Source organism: Electrophorus electricus, chromosome 6 (assembly GCF_041902795.1).
Source record: "Electrophorus electricus isolate QZ-2024a chromosome 6, ASM4190279v1, whole genome shotgun sequence".
In the NCBI taxonomy this organism is placed as follows: domain Eukaryota; kingdom Metazoa; phylum Chordata; class Actinopteri; order Gymnotiformes; family Gymnotidae; genus Electrophorus; species Electrophorus electricus.
In genome coordinates, this window is record NC_137502.1 from 3,500,001 (window position 1) to 3,519,828 (window position 19,828).

At 40.9% G+C, this 19,828-nt stretch overlaps 3 protein-coding genes across 9 annotated transcripts; 1 reads left to right on the forward strand and 2 right to left on the reverse strand.

Moving 5' to 3' along the window:
• Window positions 1-3,239: 3,239 nt before the first annotated feature.
• On the reverse strand, window positions 3,240-7,273 carry ppcdc (phosphopantothenoylcysteine decarboxylase). The gene is made up of 5 exons (XM_027027835.3): window positions 6,866-7,273; window positions 6,250-6,345; window positions 6,025-6,153; window positions 4,750-4,918; window positions 3,240-4,443 (listed from the first exon to the last, which is right to left on the reverse strand). Exons 1-5 carry the CDS (start codon window positions 7,007-7,009, stop codon window positions 4,358-4,360), a joined length of 624 nt encoding a protein of 207 aa, XP_026883636.2. The 5' UTR covers window positions 7,010-7,273; the 3' UTR covers window positions 3,240-4,357.
• Window positions 7,274-7,517: 244 nt separating this feature from the next.
• On the forward strand, window positions 7,518-12,912 carry hacd3 (3-hydroxyacyl-CoA dehydratase 3). The gene is made up of 11 exons (XM_027027833.3): window positions 7,518-7,732; window positions 8,971-9,013; window positions 9,104-9,177; window positions 9,688-9,849; window positions 10,012-10,060; window positions 10,149-10,259; window positions 10,693-10,820; window positions 10,936-11,048; window positions 11,460-11,566; window positions 11,966-12,097; window positions 12,211-12,912. Exons 1-11 carry the CDS (start codon window positions 7,652-7,654, stop codon window positions 12,285-12,287), a joined length of 1,077 nt encoding a protein of 358 aa, XP_026883634.2. The 5' UTR covers window positions 7,518-7,651; the 3' UTR covers window positions 12,288-12,912.
• A 32-nt stretch (window positions 12,913-12,944) lies between these two features.
• Window positions 12,945-19,422, reverse strand: ints14 (integrator complex subunit 14). 7 transcript variants are annotated; one of them, XM_081715608.1, is made up of 12 exons: window positions 19,328-19,422; window positions 18,397-18,677; window positions 17,855-17,962; window positions 17,512-17,667; window positions 17,296-17,414; window positions 16,733-16,875; window positions 15,581-15,673; window positions 15,341-15,485; window positions 14,225-14,358; window positions 13,853-13,971; window positions 13,684-13,748; window positions 12,945-13,557 (listed from the first exon to the last, which is right to left on the reverse strand). In XM_081715608.1, exons 2-12 carry the CDS (start codon window positions 18,616-18,618, stop codon window positions 13,299-13,301), a joined length of 1,563 nt encoding a protein of 520 aa, XP_081571734.1. In that variant the 5' UTR covers window positions 18,619-18,677; window positions 19,328-19,422; the 3' UTR covers window positions 12,945-13,298. The 7 variants fall into 7 exon arrangements, with proteins under 7 accessions (XP_081571734.1, XP_081571736.1, XP_081571735.1 ...); XM_081715610.1 differs by having other exon boundaries at window positions 19,121-19,392; XM_081715609.1 differs by having other exon boundaries at window positions 19,094-19,392.
• Between the last annotated feature and the right edge of the window lie 406 nt (window positions 19,423-19,828).

Here is a 19,828-nt window from a genome sequence, read left to right on the forward strand (position 1 = left end):
CTCACAATCCCCAAGTTTAAGTGATTGTGACAAGCGAAGGAATGTCATGGCCACCACCAACACTACTGCCTCTGTAAATGGGATTTGATTTGAGCAGAACATGCTCTTCCTCTGTTAATGCAAATCTCCATTTGCCTAGAAGTTGTGCCACGAAACGTGAAGACTTTACATTCAAATAGGCAGGTAATTGAATTACATATAGAATTACATAGTGGCTAGATTTACAATAACCAGCAATACACAGGCAAAAAGGCAGCATGTAAATACATGAGCTAATAAGTTAAACAAGACAGGTGCAAATAATGAGGGGCAGAGAAAACAGAACTAAGGAATGGAACCACAAGGAAGTAAATCAAAACGGACAGGAGACAGGGAAACCATGACAATAATGATGCTAAAAGAAGCCAACTGTGACACCCTGCTGGCAAAGTGTACAAGCCCCTTACTAGTCCGCCGGGTCCGGAGTCGTTCAGAAGCGGGCATGGGGGCGATCAGAGAAGGCAACTCCGACAGACCTGGAACGAGATGCAGGGACAGGCTGAGCGGCATCCACTATGCTAGGAACAGGAACAAGAACAGGCCAGGTGGCGTCTTTCAGGCCAGAAACAGGAACTGGCTGGGTGGCTTGTGGGACAGCCACTAGTACAGTCACAGGACATACTTGGCAGCTCCCAAGGCTCATAGGAGATATAGGCAGCTCTCAGATGTGCTTGAGAGCACACCGAGTGCCACACCAAGGATCATCTGCGCGTTCACTCCGTTTACTCATGTCTTGCGCTTCAGGTCGCTCTTCCCTGCAGCGCTAATCAAGACGGGCAGACTCATCGCGCTTACCGGGGTCTCGGCTGTAAGCTGCCTTGCGCTGAGATGTAACAGACTGAGACTGTGCAGAAACAGCCATAGAATCTTCACATAGGAGAGTCTCGCTATCTCACTGCGTCCTTGGTGGGCGCACTGGGAAGAGAGATTTGTTAAGAGCAAATCCATAATCGTAGTCACAGTCCAGGGTCAAGTCACCAAAATGGAGAGTCTGGGAAGACATCTTCACAAACAAACAAAAGCACATGAAGACAAACAGGAGATGACACAGTCTGAAGGATCCAATGTAGTTTGTCCCCAAAAAAAGTCCAGTAGCACTGCCTGGATGCTAGACAGTAGACCTGGAGCAGGTCTAAACACACCTGTGCCCCAAAGAAGAGGCTGCCAGGTTGTTACAAATCAGAACCTGTCCTTTATACCACAGTCAAGGCCGTATCCAGTTCCATCTGTCAAGTCGACCTTCGACTTTCTCTAACAATCCATCCCAGTTTTCTTTTCGGTTTGTCTGTCCCCCAGAAATACTCCCAAATATTTAAAACCTTTCCTAACCCAACTCAACTCCTGTGGTAAACATTTGTCCCATTTGACCAGCTTCCAACCTGCAAGGCCTCACGTTTGTTCCAGTTCACCTTAGCTGAGGAGATTTTACCACTGTGCTGAGTAGGTTATCTACATCAGATTGGGTTTTAAGCATCACAATAATATCATCAGCATAGGCAGACAATAAAATTTGTGAGTTTCACAATCAGATTGCTTTAAAGCAAAACCAGAGATAACTCCTTAACCTGTGTAAGAAGGGTTCTATAGCTAAAGCATATAACATTCCAGATAGCCCCCCTCTGAACCCTGAAAGGAGCACTCAGACCACCATTAACTTTCTGCATACTTTCAGCATCACAATACAGGACCCTGAAATTGGCTATGAAGCCAGGGCTGAAGCCAAAGGCTGCTAGAGCCTTCCATAGATATTTGTGTTCAACCCTGTTGAAAACCCTTTCCTGGTCTAAAAAAAGCAGACCAGTATTCAGACCCAATAGTCTTGAGGTTTCCAAAAGATCCAGAATTAAAGTTATATTGTCAAAAATTGACACAGCAAGTCTGGTCAGGATGAATCGCCTGATCCATCACCTTCTTCAGCCGGATGGTCATGTTCAGACCAGGGTCCCCTGTGCCTTTACCCCAAGCAGGTCGGCTAGTGCCACTGTTTTAGCTTTAAGAGCCTCAACATGCTCTAGATTTCCTGTGGACTCTGTTAAATGCTGAAGGTCCACTATCTACGTCTCAAGGCTTTTCATGGACTGGGCTGTGTCCTTAATGATGCTGTGAGTATACTGCTGGCACAATTGCTTTACTTTAGCTTTGCCAAGATCCCACCACTGTTGTAATGTTTGAAACTCTAATACTTTCCAAAAGTGGGCATCATCTAGCATAGTTGTATTAAAGTGCCAATATGATGTCCCAGGCTTGCTATGGCTTCCCCCCATTACACAATGGGCCATGATCAGACAGCACAACCGGTGAGATCTGGCAGCTCTAAAACACATTACGATGGTGTTTAAAACCATAAATTTTATCAAGCCTTGCTAATGAAAGAGAATTTAATCTTGCATGTGTCCATGTGTACTGTCTTTTTTGACCATTAAAATATCAGAGTTCATATTTTTTAATCAACTGAATCAACCTCTTACGAGAGGTGACATGAGGTTCTAAATTATTCCTATGTAAATTTGATTCTGTACAATTAAAATCTCCAGCTAAAACTAAGCAATCCTCAGCGTTACAACTGGTCAACACCTTACACAATGTGTCCAAAAAAGATATTCTCTCAGAAATAAAAAAGCACAATCATTTTCAGAGTGTGTGTGTGTGTGTGTGTGTGTGTGTGTGTGTGTGTGTGTGAGAGAGAGAGAGAGAGAGAGAAAGAGAGAGAGAGACTCTGCCTGCCTGGCAGCCCTGGTGGTTGTAAATGATGCAGGGTGGAGGGATTACAAACCAGTATCTTTCCAGGTATTGAGCAGAAATACTGATATGGCCCACATTCTCAGTGAGCTCCTGAGACTGAACACAGGATCCGTGTAAATGCCCTAAAAACACCCAGGTGGGTCTTGGGAAGAGATGCATGCAGCTGAGGGCTCCATGCCCAAACCTGCATGTGACCAGCATCATAAAGCCAGAGACAGAAATAACACACTGGTTTTGGGATTTCACCTTAGACTCTCCAGTTTTACGTTCTAGAATGTCAAAAAAGTGTCAGCTAAATGCTGTAAATGTAAATGCAAATGTAAAAACACACCTTCCAAAACAGAGCAAACTGTACAGATATCAAGTTATTTACAGACTGGACCAAAAATAAAAAGCTCAAAAGAGGTATAGAAAAAAATAATGGAATGAGGCAAGAAAAAATATTCAAAACCGAAAAATCAAGACGAACAGTACATTTCTTCAGCTTTTTACAAAATACAAACTGAAAATAAAAAGCAGAACAGAGGATATCTTAGTACAAAATTACTCGAGTGGCAAGTCAAAACTCCCAATATTATTTTTAAAAAAGCAGCAACGTAAGGACGAAATTGAGCGAGATTGAGAGAATTGCTTTTGGATTGGAGCAGACCCAGAGGAGAGTGAAGGAAAGACACCAGACAAACCTCAAGCCTCTGCTGTGGCCACTTCCAGCTCATATTTACATCTGTGTGCACAAGTACTATACATCATGTAATGAAAGATTACTATCTGAGATCTTAAATGTAAATAAATAAATAAATAAAAAAAAGATTTTTTTTTTTGGGGGGGGGGGGGGGAGCAGGAAACATTTTGATAAAAGCTGGAGAAAACAAAATTTAAAACAATCTTACTTCACATGCAGTTCTAGTAATTTCAAGTAGATATGAAGGCCACTAAGAAAGGTCTCCTCTGTTCTAGAAGCAGTATGCTTAACTATCTGTATGAAAATAAAACACTCCAAATGCCTGCATGTTCGGAGGCGGGGGCGTCCATATTAAATTCTGGAAAAAAAAACCTCACTGATGGGAACAAAACAAACAAACAAACAAACAAACAAAAAAAGCTAAACAAAACACACAGATGTACAGAAGTGATGGTTTTATAATGATAAAGAGAGTAAAAACTTATACAATAAGTCATACAATAAGAAAGCATTGCTTTATACAATAAAAGTCCTGTTAGGAGGTGAGACTACTGAAAAAATAAGTATGTGAGGGAGAGATTACCTCAAATTCCAAAACAACAAAAAAAAGGTCAGAAATAGTCTTGTCTGGATCAAAGCGCATGCTCATGTGCAGCTGAGGGCTATTGAATCCAAATATTGAAACATTTCCAAGTCACATTTATTTGGTCAGTCTTATTTAACTGACAAAATGTGTCAACACAGAAGTTTATAAAGCATACATCTATAAAAGACACCACATAATTATTTTTTTTTAAAAATATTTACATTTTTTATTAAAAAAAACCAAAACAAATAATTAAAATGAATATAATGTAATTTGGTAGTGTGAAGGCAAAGGTTTCATTCATGCTTTCACTTGTGTGATGATACATTTGGTTTGGGAAGGTACTGCTGGACCATGTCTACAATAGTTGACACCTCTGCCATTGCACCTTTACCTGTAAAGCAAAAGAAGCTTCACCATTAAGGTCATATAATGAAAAACACACAGCGGCAAGCACTCATTTATATAATTCCTGACCATAGTCACTACATCATAAAACCTTGATTTGGACCATTTCCATTAGAATACCGCTGTTTGATACTAGATCAGTGGACCAAAGCATTTAACGTTGCACATGAATGTTTCTTTGATGGGACCCCCATCTCATGCACACTTCCTGCTGAAATATTTCTATAGTTGCAACCTGTTATTGAAAAACAACAATTTACACCAGTGTGGCATTTCAGGGACACCTGTTTACCTTCATCTCCACAGACCAGTTTCTTAGCAATGCAAGGTATCTCCACATAGCCAAAGTGTTGCAGGGTGGCCACTTGCTGGGCAGTAATTGGGTGCTGCCACATGGACGTGTTCATGGCAGGACAGAAGAGCAGAGGACAGCTCATGTCCCACGCTCTTACCACGCAGGTCTGTCAGGAAAAACAATCCATCAGGCCAGTTAATTATGCTTTAAAAAAATGTACAGTTCTGAGAAAGTGTTTCCAGCTCATCAAATTTCCTGTACCACACAAAAAGCTATTTTGTGCTAAAAAGATGAAATCCAACAGACAAGACAATATACAAGGGGCCAGTTTCCTGGACATGGATCAAACCTACTCCTGGAAAAAACTGTATCAGTGGTGACTTATTTCAACTGAAAGTCCTTTTTAGTCTATATTTAGTTATAAGCTTTGTCATTCTGTGTTTGTAAATAGAAGGTATGGTCAAAATTTGGCATACTCAAATTTCCTGGTGATTGTGTAATCGTTATGTTTCCTTGACACACAGTGGAGCACTTTTCATCATGGTTGTAAAAAGTGGTTCTGTTACTTCCTGTCAGCTCACACCAGCCTGGCAATTCTCCTCTGACCTCCCTCATCAAGACCCTAGAACCAATCAAGCATCTGTTGAACGCCACAGCTTATCACAGTATTTTCACGATCCCTGGGATTGTGCTCTTCTCTACTAAGGACTATGTTGTCATTTCTGGGTCACAGTATCAAGTGTGCCTGCTACAACTGGGACCACCTTAGGTGTTAACCTTCCACATTCTCTCTATTCCACTTCCAGCCCCTGGTTTTTTAACCAACTTCACAAGGTTTCCTTTGGATGTTCGCATAGCTTGGGACTGCCACATATATTACCAGTGCTGTTTTCTGCATCTTATCTTTGATTACCATATCTGGTTGGGTCACCATTAATTGCTTGCCTGTATGGATCTGGAGGTCCCATGGGATCTTAGCCTTGTTGATCTCCACATCTCTCTGTGGTTCCTCCCATTTGGACTTGGGGGGGGGGGGGGGTATCCAGCTCATATGTCTCACAAATGTCCCTGAATATGATGTTCTCTGGTGTGACTCAGCATTGCTTCAACTGACCTAGTGCTTAATGCTTGTTCTTTCACTGCTGTAATTAGTGACTCTGTGCTGCCCTTACGGCTTCCAGCTCTTCTTTGGCCAGTTTATTATGCCTGCTGAGTATCTGATGACAGGCAGGGCATGTGTGTTTACATTATAAAAATCTTTTCATCGCTCACCAGAAGGTTATCACAGATACCGCTGGCTATCTTGCCAAGTGTGTTAGCGTCCAGTGGAGCGATGACTAGAAGATTGGCCCATCGTCTTAATTCAATGTGCAGCACTGGGTCTGAGCGTGTTGTCCACATCTAAGACAAACAAATCACATGCCAATCTACTCATGAACACAAGCACTATGAAACAAGATAATGAAACATATAGGAAGATTACAACTCCTACCACACCTCCCACTCATCCTTGTCGGTATAAACACGGACGGGAATCTCAGCAATGTTGTAGAAATGGGTGGCACTGTTGGTGGTGATTACACGTACATCAACCTTGAGGAGGAGAGGAAGTTATACTTTTTCTTTCAGTATTTCACATTTGTCTTAGTGTGAGGTTTTTTTTTTTTTGTTTATTTGTTTACATTTTTAAAAATTTCAAAAAAATGTAGTGAAGGACAGAGAAACAGGAAGATTTGGACAGAGGTCTTTCATACTTGCTTCCATGATGGACATCTGTCCGAAACGTCCTGTTTCTCTGAAAACTTCACTAATTTCTTTAATCTCTTGTGCTATCTTTCTGTTTATATAGATCATATTATTATTATTATTTATTTCCTTGCAGCTGTTTACAGTTGTTTGACTGTCGCCATTAATTCCCTGTAATTTGGTGTGGAATATTGCGTCTACCAATTAAGATAAGATGTGTACCTTATATTTAGCAGACAGCATCCCCTAGTGGACAGGTTTTTAATGACAAAGGCAGCTAATTTTAACAAAGCAGCAACGACGTAAAACCGTCACTTGTTTCCACAACGTTAACAATCAAATTAACACCAAAGTTTTATAAACTTACCCCTTGGATTTCAAGAAGTTTTGACACTAACAACGGCAATTTAAGTGCTGCGACACTACCTGTTACACCCACAAGAATACGGTATTTTGAACCACTACAACTCAAGTCAAGAGCCGGTTTCTTAAGGTTATCACTGAGCTGCATTGTAGTGGATAGCTGAGTACATTAGGTTAGCTAGCCAATAGGTTAGCAAGCAAGCTATAATAAAAGCTACTTGCTTCTAATGTGAGAGCTGACTTTTCTCATCACGCGGCTACATTGTGTGCCAGTTCGTGAGAAACAACGCCAATAAAGGGCTTATAAATACACAAGCATATTTAACGTCGCGAAACTATCTCAAATATAGCTAGTTCCCGATATAACTAAAATTCCGACCTCATTTCCGTCAACATTGGTATAACGCGATGTAAAATTCGCACAGCTCCCCTGGTGGACATGGGGTGCATTAACGTGCATTTGCAATCCATTTTCAGACTCGGTGGTGCTTCTGTGTTTTGTGTATAGTTTTGTGTTTTTTTTTTGGAGGGGTGGGGGAGAATAATGAGACGCTAGAAGACGACCACCTGCACATCCCTCCACAGTAGACTTTTATTCTGGCTCCTCTCCGGATGCATGCACGAGCACGCACGTCTGTGTCTGAGAAGCGCGCGCGCGCGCGCCTGTGTGTCGCGAGCAGAATATTCTGGGCAAAACGCTCCGCAGTCGTCTGTCCCGCGGGCTGCGCGTGATGTTTCGGAGCCCTCGCTCACTCACCCCCGATCCTGAGCGGTGAAGCGGACGTTCGCGATGCAGACTCTCACGCCTCGCGTGTTCTGGGCGCAGAGGCACGGCGACGTTTACCTGCGAGTGGAAATAAGTGACGCGAAGGTGAGCGACGCTTGTCTCGGACACGACGCCGTGGGCTCGCTGGCACGGGCTGGCCACCATGAACCGGCCGGTTGTGCTAACGCTAATCAGCGCTCTCGGAGATTAAAGCGAATGCATCCTATTTTTTGGATACTTGGACGAAAGTGCGTGGGTTGTGCCGGTAGCACGTGGCGTTTTCAGCAGATCTGTAGATATATACGGCCAGGATGTTGGCTGGAGTTTTGGCTTGGGGTTATTTATTTATTTAATTAATTAATTAATTATTTATTTATTAGGTAGGTATTTAGGTAACTTGGGAATCTAGCAGTTGACATTATGTCGATATCATTTTATATAACTAAGAAAAAGTATGTCAAAGCTCTTCCCATACACGGAAGTATTTGGTTGCGTGGGGATACTACCTGTCCGACATTAGTATATCCGACTTTACAAAGGTCAAAGCTTATACTTGGTTATTGGCTTAAGAGGAGACCATCACGTTTAGAATCAGAGACTCCTGTTTCAGTGTAATTTGCCTTTTTTGGCAAACTTTGACCAAGACGTATTTGGCTGATTTTACTTGAGGAAATGTTTGCGTCGTATCATGCAGTTGCTCATCCTAGACCACAAGCCATCTGGTCGAGTCACAGTTTTAGGTCATAATTTATTCACAGCTATTATTTTCAGGTGCTGGATGCAAACACAAGCTGTGTGTACATGAGTAGCTGATACCCTGAAAGATTTAATGACCTTTATATTCAAGTCCTTTATGGAGCAGTAGGATGGGGTGTGCATGCTTGATACACAACCTTATTACGTTAGTGTCTGCTGGTAAACCACCAAACTCCTTTAGGCCTATCTACCATATGTTGACACAGTAGAGCTATTGTTGTGCCTGCCCAAAACAGTTGCAAATAGCAAAGGCCAACAGCCTTTATGCAAATGAGGATGTGACTAACCAGAAGATGAATAATTTGAGAGTATGACTAGGTAATAATCAGATGTCCAAGCAAAACCATTTGAAAATCCAGAAAGTTCCAATTAGGCCACATAAAAAGATGTTTTGGAATTCTTTTCACCCCAGGTTTACTTGCGGTTGTGCTCTTTATTTCAAACTAAGGTCAGCAATGAGAATGATGTAAAAAGCTATTTTTTAGTTCACAGCGCTGACATCATTTTCTGTTGACTATAATTCGAGTGCAAGCAGCCATTGAATGCTGAACAATCTCCCGACACGGGCTTTTTTGTTTCTCCTGCAGAACCTTGACATCAGCATACAAGAGAACATACTCCACTTTAGAGGTAGGCTGTTTTCATCTGCAGCAGTTTCCCAAATTTGAGACCTATATGTTCATCAGCCGTCTCACTCATTTTTTTCTTCTACTTTTCAAGGTCAGGGTCATGGGGCAAAAGGAGAAAATGAATATGAATTCAACTTGGAGTTTCTGAAACCAGTAAAATCTGAGGTAAGATCCAGCTAATTGATTACTAACAGTTAAGTCATAAGAAATTGAATGTGTTTGAGTGGATTTGTTAGGTTCAGTTCTCAGGTCTAATTTGTCTTTTTGTTACTCCAGGTTACTTTTTAACAGTGAGAAGTGGCTTCCAAAGGAAACATCTGTCATTAACTTTGTGAAGCTTTGTGAAATTGTATAAAATATTTTAAAAGATTGAAACAGTATTGTCAATATTTTAGGCTTTTAATATTTTAGGCTTTCTGATCAGCTCTGTTAGGCAGCCAGTTGTTATTTGGATTGTAATAAAATATTTTGGTGTTTCTGAGATGAGCAAACTTGTATACTGTCACCTACTTAGTCTTCCTCTTTTACAAGTTGCTAGATATTTTGTCATTCCCTTAGAAACTCAGCAATTAAAGTGCTACTTTTATAAATAAAGTATACATGAAATAAACAGATGTTCAGAATAGACAGGGATTGTGTGTGTGTGTGTGTGTGTGTGTGTGTGTGTGTATTTAGATAAAACACAAATCCACCCAGCGGCAGGTGAATATTACAGTGAGAAAACTAGAGCGTTGCTGGTGGGGTCGCCTCACCATGCAGGAGAGGAAACCTGGCTTTCTGGCCCCTGACTTCGACCGCTGGCTGGACGAGTCGGATGCTGAGATGGAGCTAAAAAAGGTTAGGCCAACGTGGGTCAGGACGATCGGATGGACTTTCTGTGGCCGATATCTCTTTTTGAAATGAGACGCGCACACAAATATTTATTTTCTCCACAAGTGTGGTGATGTTGCAGAGGGGAACACTTAGGCTCTCGCTGTTTTTTTTATTTATCTTGCGCAGGAAGAGGAAATAAATAAAGTGACCTTCGAGTCAAGAATTCCAAAGGACCGTGAGTGAACCATCATCTTCAATGCAGAACATGAAACATTTGCATAGGAAAAGGGCTAAAATATCCAACGCTTTGTTTTCCTTTGTAGGTTACTTGGGCTTGAAGAAAGGATATCTCTTTACGTACAATCTGGTCCAGTTTCTAGGGTTCTCCTGGGTATTTGTCAACATGACTGTGCGTCTTTTCATACTTGGGCAAGGTGAGGGTTTCTTTTAATATTGCAGTAGTCAGGATGTAGCTCTCTTGCACAGCATGCACCGTGTTTCGCTGTGGATCTCTAAGCCTTCTTATGTGGTCTTATTTGTTGCTGTAACAGCCCTTTTTAAATACACAACAAGTAAAATATGAAACATACTTATTCCATTAGTAGAGACAGTACAGACTCTGTGTAATTCACATAATGTGAAGTATGTAATTTACATACAGTAATCTATAACAGTAATTGACAGTATAATAACAATAGTAATTTACAAAACAGTACACATATTGGGTAAATACTTGCAGAAGCTTTGTTTGTCACAGTGGAAGATGTGTCTTACACAAATTATACTTCTGTAGGGGGCCCAGGTTGTGTGTCTGAGTTTATTCTGTAATGTTCACATTGTGCTTTATTTTCCCTCTCAATCCAATAGATTCTTTCTATGATACCTTCCACACCATTGCTGATGTAATGTACTTCTGTCAGATGCTAGCGATTGTTGAGATGATCAACCCTGCTGTGGGGTTGGTGAGGACAGGGCTGATTCCTGCCTTCATACAGGTGGGTGCAATGGATCCTAATGAACTAGTGCCTCCTTTGATGAACGTTCAGACTTGTACTGTATAAAATTATTCATTTTTAATAAAAGATGTTTTTCTTGTTTTGAACCCAAAAGGTGATGGGGAGGAACTTCATCCTTTTTGTCATCTTTGGTAGCTTGGACGACATGCAGAACAAACCAGTCGTTTTCTTTGTCTTTTATCTGTGGAGTAGCATCGAGATATTTAGGTGAGTTTCTAAATGTGAATTGCCCACTTGTAATAGAAATATTTTCCATACTGAAGAACATGCTGAAGCAGTAGAGTTGAATATGGTATGGCTGCTGCTTTTCAAGAAACTAGTTGAAATCAAATTTTTTTTTTTTTTTTTCTCACAATTTGCCACAACTGCACATTCTCGCCTGTGTGCAGGACATCCTCTTCAGAGCTCACACTGAAAAGCAGGATGTGACTTCACTATTTAGTATTAGTTGCATCTAAAATGCAACGGGAGTAACTGCAACCAAGATAGAAACTGAGTTTGAAAAAATGGCTTCAAATATTTTGAAAAAGATTCAGGTGAAGGTTGATTCGGCAGATTTTAACATATTAGACTAAAATAATGTTTAATCAAACCTTTGTCATTATACACCACCTATAGGTACCCCTTCTATATGTTGGCCTGCATTGGAACAGAATGGAAACTACTGACATGGCTTCGATACACTATCTGGATACCTCTGTACCCACTAGGTATTTTGGCTGAAGGTGAGGTATAGTAATATATAGAGCTTTGTTTTTTTTTTCCTCCTTAAAGTTTTCTAGCTTTTATTTGATGACCAACGCATGAACCAAAAAAAGGCTGAAAGGAAGCAGATAAGTTTGATAAAAATGTTAACCACCACCCACCATCACAGGCCATTAATGTATCCTTTACCATGGTGGTTTTTTTTTTGGAACATAATGTGACAGTTGGTGTGACTTTAAATTAAAAAAAATAAAAAATTTAAGAACAATTGCATGCATTCTTGGGTGTTTCATGAGCAACATCTAAAACCAATGACACAAATCTGGATTGCTTGAAGGAGACAAACTCCTAACGTTTTGTAGCTACATTTGTCAATCAGATGAGGCTCAGACGTTCATTTGTCTCTGCTGGTCCCTCAGCTGTGGCTGTAATTCAGTCCATCCCCATCTTCAATGAGACGAAGTTCTTAAGCATCCGTCTGCCTGAAGCACTGGGGTCATCGCTCAGCTTTTCCTACATCCTGCAGCTCTACCTGCTGCTCATGTTCCTGGGTGAGTCTCTCTCTCTCTCTGCCGCAGTGGTTTTGCTGTTTACCGGTAATATTAATGCATTCTTGTTGCACTGTCCTCCACTGATCCATGCAACACCACTGGCTTCTTTACAGGGATGTTCATCAACTTCCGTTACCTCTATAAGCAGAGAAGCAGACGGTTTCGGACAAAGAAGAGGAAGAGCAACTGAGGTCTTACTCTAAAGGAACACCCATGTTTCATCTTCCTGTCTTTATTCAACATGTCTGCGTTATAGTACTAAGTTTGTTTTTCTTCACTATCCAATGCTTCCCTTAAAAAAAAGTTTTGTTTTTTTTTAATATGAAGGCGTCATTATCGAAGCCTGTTCCTCCTCTGTCCAAACCATACAAAAATGTGTTTAACAGGACCCAAGCCTGTACATGATACATAATCACTGAAATGCAGTGATTATGTATCATGTACAGGCCTGGGTCCTGTTAAACACCATGGAAAATGATTTTCTTAATTAATTCTGGACAGACCTGTGTAAGTATTTATATATGTAATTTGTCATTTCCATTATGAGAAGTATGTCTTATAGGTGGGGTTTTTGATGTTGATGTAGACTTGTGGCAAGAAAAATTCAGTATCGTTATCTTTTCATTAGTTCCTTGAGTCTCAGTATTGTCATCGGTGCTGAACACATCAGACAAAGTGTCAGTGAGATCAGAGACCTCAGGGACAGTGAAATTTCAAAACAGTAGAAACCCTCAGTAGTGGCAACAAGCTGCTGCAGCTTGTTACTGAATGACATGCTACTGACAGTGGTTATTCAAATAAAGATTTCCAAGTAAGATGCTGTCCTACCTTAATGACTGATCATGCATCAACATTACAAATTGAAATTTATTTCCTTTAAGTCACTGGTAGAAAATTATTTACATTAAAAAAAAAACTTGGAAAAAGAATATTTAAGTGGCCTTCAGATTAATTTCAAATTCTAAAAGCAGGCAGGACGTACTTTAAAGGAGTAGAACAAATGCATGTCCTGACACACTTCACTCACACATCAGAGTTTGTAATTCCTTATATTTTACAAAGATTTGTGAACTTCACTTGGGAAATGCCAAACAGTAGTCCACTGAGTTATTGAAACCTTCAGTGTTGAAGGGCCAGGGAGGAGAAAAGCAGTTTCCAATGTCACAGTGAAAATTTCAGTCCAGTTCTGCTCCCACCCACACTACAGTCTGTCGGAACCTCCACCTCCCCCTGAGAAGTCCGTGAGCATGGGGGTAATGTTGTGTTCAAAGGCAGCATACTGGGAGTCTCCCGTACTGGCCAGCTTGAGTTGTTGGGCAGCATGGGACAGCTGGAAGGCAGCATCAGGGTGGGCAGAGTCAGGCAGCAGGGTGCACTCCCTCTCCAGTAGCTCAGCCACGCCTTTCAACAGCTCCCAAAACCCAAAAGCCAGAGCGGCTTTTCGCAGACGATTCAGCTCCTTTAACACACACATGCACGTGTACCTATATACATACCAAAGGACATCTGGAACACTCCAGATTTTAATATCAAAGGTCACTTAAAGTAAGCTGCACGTCACTTACCTTGTAGAAAGTTTGCGTTTTTTGTAGAAAGTTTGCGTTTTTTCTGGAAGTTTTCTTGCGTTTCGGAGAATTTTCTGCACGTCCGTCTGTCAAGAAAAAAATAATCGAATGTTGAATATCAAGGGAGTTGTAGACTTCTTGTGGCATAGTAATGAAAACATCTTGTATACTATGGCAAAGGAATAAATACCTGGAGTCCACTGGCTTTGATCCAAACGGTGACGTTCTGGGCGTAGCTGCGTTTGCTTTTAGGCTGCACAGGGAACGGGCTTTTGCTGTCATCTTCCCCATAAGGATTCTCTGGAGCATCTATAAAACCCAGAGAACACGTGCTTACATGTTTGCCCACAAGTGAGACAATGAAAATTTATGGCCACATTGTAACTGATTTAATACACGATCTTTAATTTTCTAAATACATTATGGCAATGTTATCGTAACTTCCTTAATACAGCATATCTCACAGCACCACAGGAATAAAGAAAACTCAACTCAAGGAAACAAAGGTTGGATATGCTTTTAAATAACCATGTCTGGGCAGAGGAGGAGAACTGTGTTGTACCTGAGATAGGTCCGAGCTGAGAGACCTTCCCCAGCCATGGCAGAGGTTCTGGGCCTGGCTCAAACAGTGACATCATCAGATTTGACTTCTTCTTACTGTCTGCCTGGGAGTAGAGCATCCCATACCAGTCAGGCCTGGGAGAGGAACCTCAACATTAGAGACACACGTCCTCACTATGATTTAGCACGTCTGCCCAGTTCAGGTCCACTATGGCCGGTTTGGCACAGCTGAGCGACTTCCCTGTTCAGGCATACCTGGTTCAAGTCAATTAGTTACCAGGTTTATTAGGTGTGCTAGAGCAGGTGTCATGGAAACAAGTATACATGCACCAGTCCCTTATTTACATATCACATGCAGGCAGAAGACAGCGGTGGTGATGTGAAGTACAGTTACAGGAAATGCTGTATTTAGATGGAAGATTCTTCTGAAACAACAAAACGTCGCTCCTGATCTCCATAATAACAGACAGAACCACAAGAACAATGTGATTACATGGCTGTGCACCCACTGGTTCATTTACTACGTTTATACAGCAGATTGGTTAATTACAGCTAATTAGTAGCCTACTGTTTGCCAAAAAGTATTCCTAAAATTGCACTCTGAGCCTTCATTGGTTAAATGGTACTGTTGTGATGCAGCAAAGTTGCAAAAGTTAAAAGGCTATAAAAGTAGTGCATAGTCTGTACACAGCCCTTACTGCATCATACATGGCCTTTTCATATTCTTTAGATACACTTTCTCTTTTTTACTTGGTTTACGATTAGCTGTAGTTCTATTTTGTTACAATTGCTTACTTATTTAACTTTTGGCTAAATGATGCATTTAATTAAAAGTTTAGTTTGTTTGCTATTGTCTAGTTTTTACAAATAAATATGTACTAGTGTTGATCATCATATGGACATCTTCATACACTTAGACTGTGCCAGTAAGTTTATTGCATTTGGCAGATGCCCTTATCCAGAGAGACTTGTATATATTTATCTGTATGACAATATGTTTGATCACTGAGAATCAAACCCATTGCCTTGATATTGACAACACCTTGCTTTATTACGTGAGTACACAAACAAACTGTGCCAATACATGCATTTACTGCCTGGTTCAACGGTATCTTACCCCAGCTGCACAAGGGCCACCATGCCTTCCACTTTAAGACTGCCATGCAGGAGCACACAGAAATTCGGGCTTTTTCCTGCCATTTGATTGGTAGATGTGTCCTCTTCCATTTCATCAGTAGTCCCTGCTCCCACTTCATCTGCTTCTGATATCAAAGGCGGGAGAAAAACAAGAACAAATAGTTAGTCACTGAAAACAGTGGAACTGAAGTACAAACAGTTTGTGAAATGGAGTGAGAACCTTTGTTAACAGCTATGGGGAGGACCAGATGTCTGGACAGGACAGGCGGACTGGCTATGTCTGCAATCTCAATGAATCCCACTATCTCCAGCTCTGAAACAAAATGACAAACAGATTATTCAAATTCTACTTTTATGCCACCCAATGCATTGTCCAGGCTGCCTACTATTGTTATAAACTTTAGCATTATAGAAAAGCATACATAATGGTTACTGATATTCATTTTAACCCATTGTAACTAAGAATGAGTAGACGTTGCTGCTACATTGCCGTATCCATGCAAAAAACATAAGCCTCATACAAGAACATTTTTCGTACCATAACTTCTGAAATTCCTCAATTTTTCCTTCAAATAAGGGTTTGTAAGATGGTGTTACTTCAGATTGAACAAACATGTTCAACTTCAGAAAATGTTTGTAAATTATGTAAACAAGAAAAATATGTTTTTAAAATGAGTATGTTAATGAGAGAGGCACATTTGACGCCCCAGAAATGCCCTATAAGGACAGGTGTTTCCCACCATTTGTCCAGATGTGGCATTCAGAAAAAGATGAATAGAAAAAATACTTCAAAGAGCAAATTCATAATATTAGAGATTAGATATTTTCAGAAAATGTACACTTGACCACCAAAGCATATCAAGTCATGTTCTAAGCTCAACATCGTTTTAATTGGGCTACAAAGTGAGGCAGCTGCATGTTCTGGTTCAGATTACCATGGGCTGTGGTCCTGGAACTATGTAACTTGATGCATTACAATACGAATAGCAGTAAAAAAAATAAATAAATCAAACACCGGTGTCTAACAGGACAGTGGCATTTTGAATATATATATGCTAACCTTTGGAGGATGGCAGACTAATTAAAAATATCACATACAACAGGTCTGGATGTATCTCAGAATGAGAAAACTGGTGAACGTGGTAAATTGCATGAGAAACTTATGAAAGAACCAGTTTATATGAGCAGTTCTGGCTTGAAGCCGTTTACACTCACATATAATGTAAACACCACAGTGCGGGGAGATTAATTCACATAGTAGGCAATATCACATGATATTTGTATAAGAAACACCAGTTTCCCCTTGGGTCTGGAGAGAGCCATGTTTGGACCCATGCACAGCCTGAGCGAGTCTCTGCTCCTGTGGGAGTACCTGTGAGCACATGTTTTGGTACCGGATCGACCTCTTCGTCTATCATGACAGGCTCTGGTCTGGGGAACACCTGCACATCAGAGGTCAAGTGACCACAGCGCAGGACTGCATGGAAAGGCATGTACGCCTGCTCAATCAGCTTCCTGCCAACACATATACAAGCTCAAGGTGTGTTCAGAAGGTTGCTGCACAAAATCATACACTGAGTGACACCTACTTGGTAAATAAACCTACAGGCTATTTTTATGGTCAGTTCTATGTACTCAGAGGTTCACTGACTGATGGTAATTTTGTGTATGTGGTTGTGAATATAAAAATCCATGGCTCTCTTGCTCTCTGTTAAATATATAGAGTGCGCAGTCTATATTGGTTAACACAAGGTACAGTTCTCTGGAACATTCAAACCACTTCAGAGTACAATACTGTGGTGGAATACAACTCAAAACTATCTGTATAATGTATGACCGCCTATGAGATATAACTGTATTGTAGGTGTACTTAATAAAGTAATGGCTCGGTGAACAGTACATCAGTTCCAGACATGGAGCAGTGAGGTCACACACCCAAACATTGCTTGAACACTCTTTAAACACAGTGGCCCCTCCATAGTAAAAATCTGGCCCTCTCCACCGCTTAATATCAGAAGCTGCTCCAAGTTGTCCATGGCATCTGTGGTTTGGAGCTGCAATGAATACATTAAAATGAACGACAGCGAGAAGACCGTATCGTACTATGAATTGACATCAGTGGTATACATTTGCTTCATTCGCCATAAGCACCTCCTCAGCATTGCTGATGCACATGATGTAGAGCTTGCAGGGGAAAGGGAAGGGTAAGGGGAACTTCTTGTCCTCTCCACGTTGCTTCAGAGTGGCCAGGGAGTGACGTAGAGAACCACGGCCGATGCCTAGAGCTCCGTCAGTGACCAGCACCAACTAGAGGTCACCAAAGGAAGCACACCAATATGAACTGACCAATAAACATCACTATGTAAAAGGACGTCAGGCTACTCATCACAAAGAATAATGCATCTCCTTCATTTAGAGACCCCTGATTTTTGCTTTTTATTCTTGTTTGACCAAGTGAGAAATCGTGCTGGATGAAGTAGACCAAAGCCAGTACCTGGCAAGGGCAGGCACTGCCCCACTCCTGCTGCATGATGGTGCTGACTCCCTGAAGGGCAAGCTCCAGACACGTCTTATCAAAGTCTTCCAGGTTACTCAAGGCCTCCTGCACAGCAAGCGATGCACACAGACTAACATGTGGACTGGATACGGTAGGAAGTCTTACTGTACTGACAGCAATGTGCTTTTTTTGATGCACATTCACTTCCCCTCTGGAATTAGTCATAGTCTTTCTGCCCTCCCCCTTAACCCATAATAAGCAAACCCAGCAAAACAGAGTAAACCAATAAGGAGCAGCATCAATGGATGCAACAGCACCCCTGCATTCTGAAGACACACCAAACAATAACAATAACAACCTTTCCGCTATAATCAGTAGATATTTGTACATACTTTCTTTTTCGGAAAGTAATTTATCCATATAAAATGCTCAACTCTACGCCACCTATTAAGTGAAAAATACAATTTTGCAAGTTGCTGACCCTGAAATGACCTTAAGACCACAGTATTTGCACTAACAGCATTCTGCACAGATGATACCTGAAGAGCATTGTAGTCTCTCGTGAACGGAACCATAAGCTCCCAGAGCGAGGAAAAAGCAACAAGTGCAGTGAACTCTAGTCTGTAATTCATGGCCATATGTTCAAACAGCATGGTTAGTCCATGAACGGCCAGGTTCTTCCTCTGGAACTCCTCACTGCCCTCCAGGGACACGGGCCGTGTCATGGACAGGGACGCGTCCATAAGAACCACAGTTGGCATGGTGACAAGGCGTTCTATTCACACTCTGAAGAGGTTAAAAAAAGCTTCCCGCATCCCATCTGTGAATTTGCATAAATTGATAATCCATATCAGAATCGCGGTTATAGTGTAACCTGGTAGCTATCTACAACAGAGTACAAAATAAATTGGCTTCGTTAGCCACCATCCTTTCCTTCTCTCTCTCTCTCACACACACACACACACACACACACACACACACACACACACACACACACAAATGTAAAACCTTACTGCATTGTCACTTTCTACCGTGATAAATATATAACATTTCTCAAATCTATAGCGTTAGCTAGCTTGCTAGCGTTAACTTGTGTTCTAAAGGGGAACAGTTAGGTAGCTGGATATATGTTAGCAAGATAGCGGATGTATAAATAATTAGCTTAAGAATTATAAAGAAACTGAATCATTTCGCATGATAGTTAGCCATTGTTGCATATCAAAAATAGCTCCATACCTAAAAAAACTAATTATGTTATCGTACCCATTTCATTACAAACAAGTGTTCGCTAACTAGCTAACGAACGTTAGCTTAATTAGCCAGCAAGATAAGCAAGCTACCTATCTAGCTAGATAACCCCAGCACTATAGCTATGTCTGAGAATAAAACCCGTTAATATGGCATCCATATAAAAAGCTACTGATATCAGAAAACTACAATTAAGTAAATATGAGGAAAAATACACTTTACTCATTTTGAAGGCAAAAGCCAAAATACAAAGCAACTCCTCCTAGACTAACGGTGCACCCTGTAATACTGCCGTGTAGAAACTTTACAGACATTTCGTTCCGAGAGAGAGAGAGAGAGAGAGAGAGAGAGAGAGAGAGAGAGAGAGAGAGAGAGAGAGAGAGAGAGAGAGAGAGAGAGAGAGAGAGAGAGAGCGAGAGAGAGAGATATGCTTATATGATAGAATTATTAAAGCTTACAGGAAATCCACACACTTTAAGTTGGATAACCAACTTTAGGTTGGATTTAGGTTGCCATTTTCTGTCAGTCCAGTTTGGTGACGAGAGTGTTGTAATGGCGTTTTTCAGAATTTTACAAATGTTTAATTTTTAGCTTTTGTGTAGACAAAGCTATTGACAAAGCTCTCATTTCTTATTTCTTTTGTTTATTTTGTTCTTCTTTATTTCGTTTAGTTTAGTTTACAAAAAAAGATATACGGAAGATCAAAAATAATTGTTTTAATAA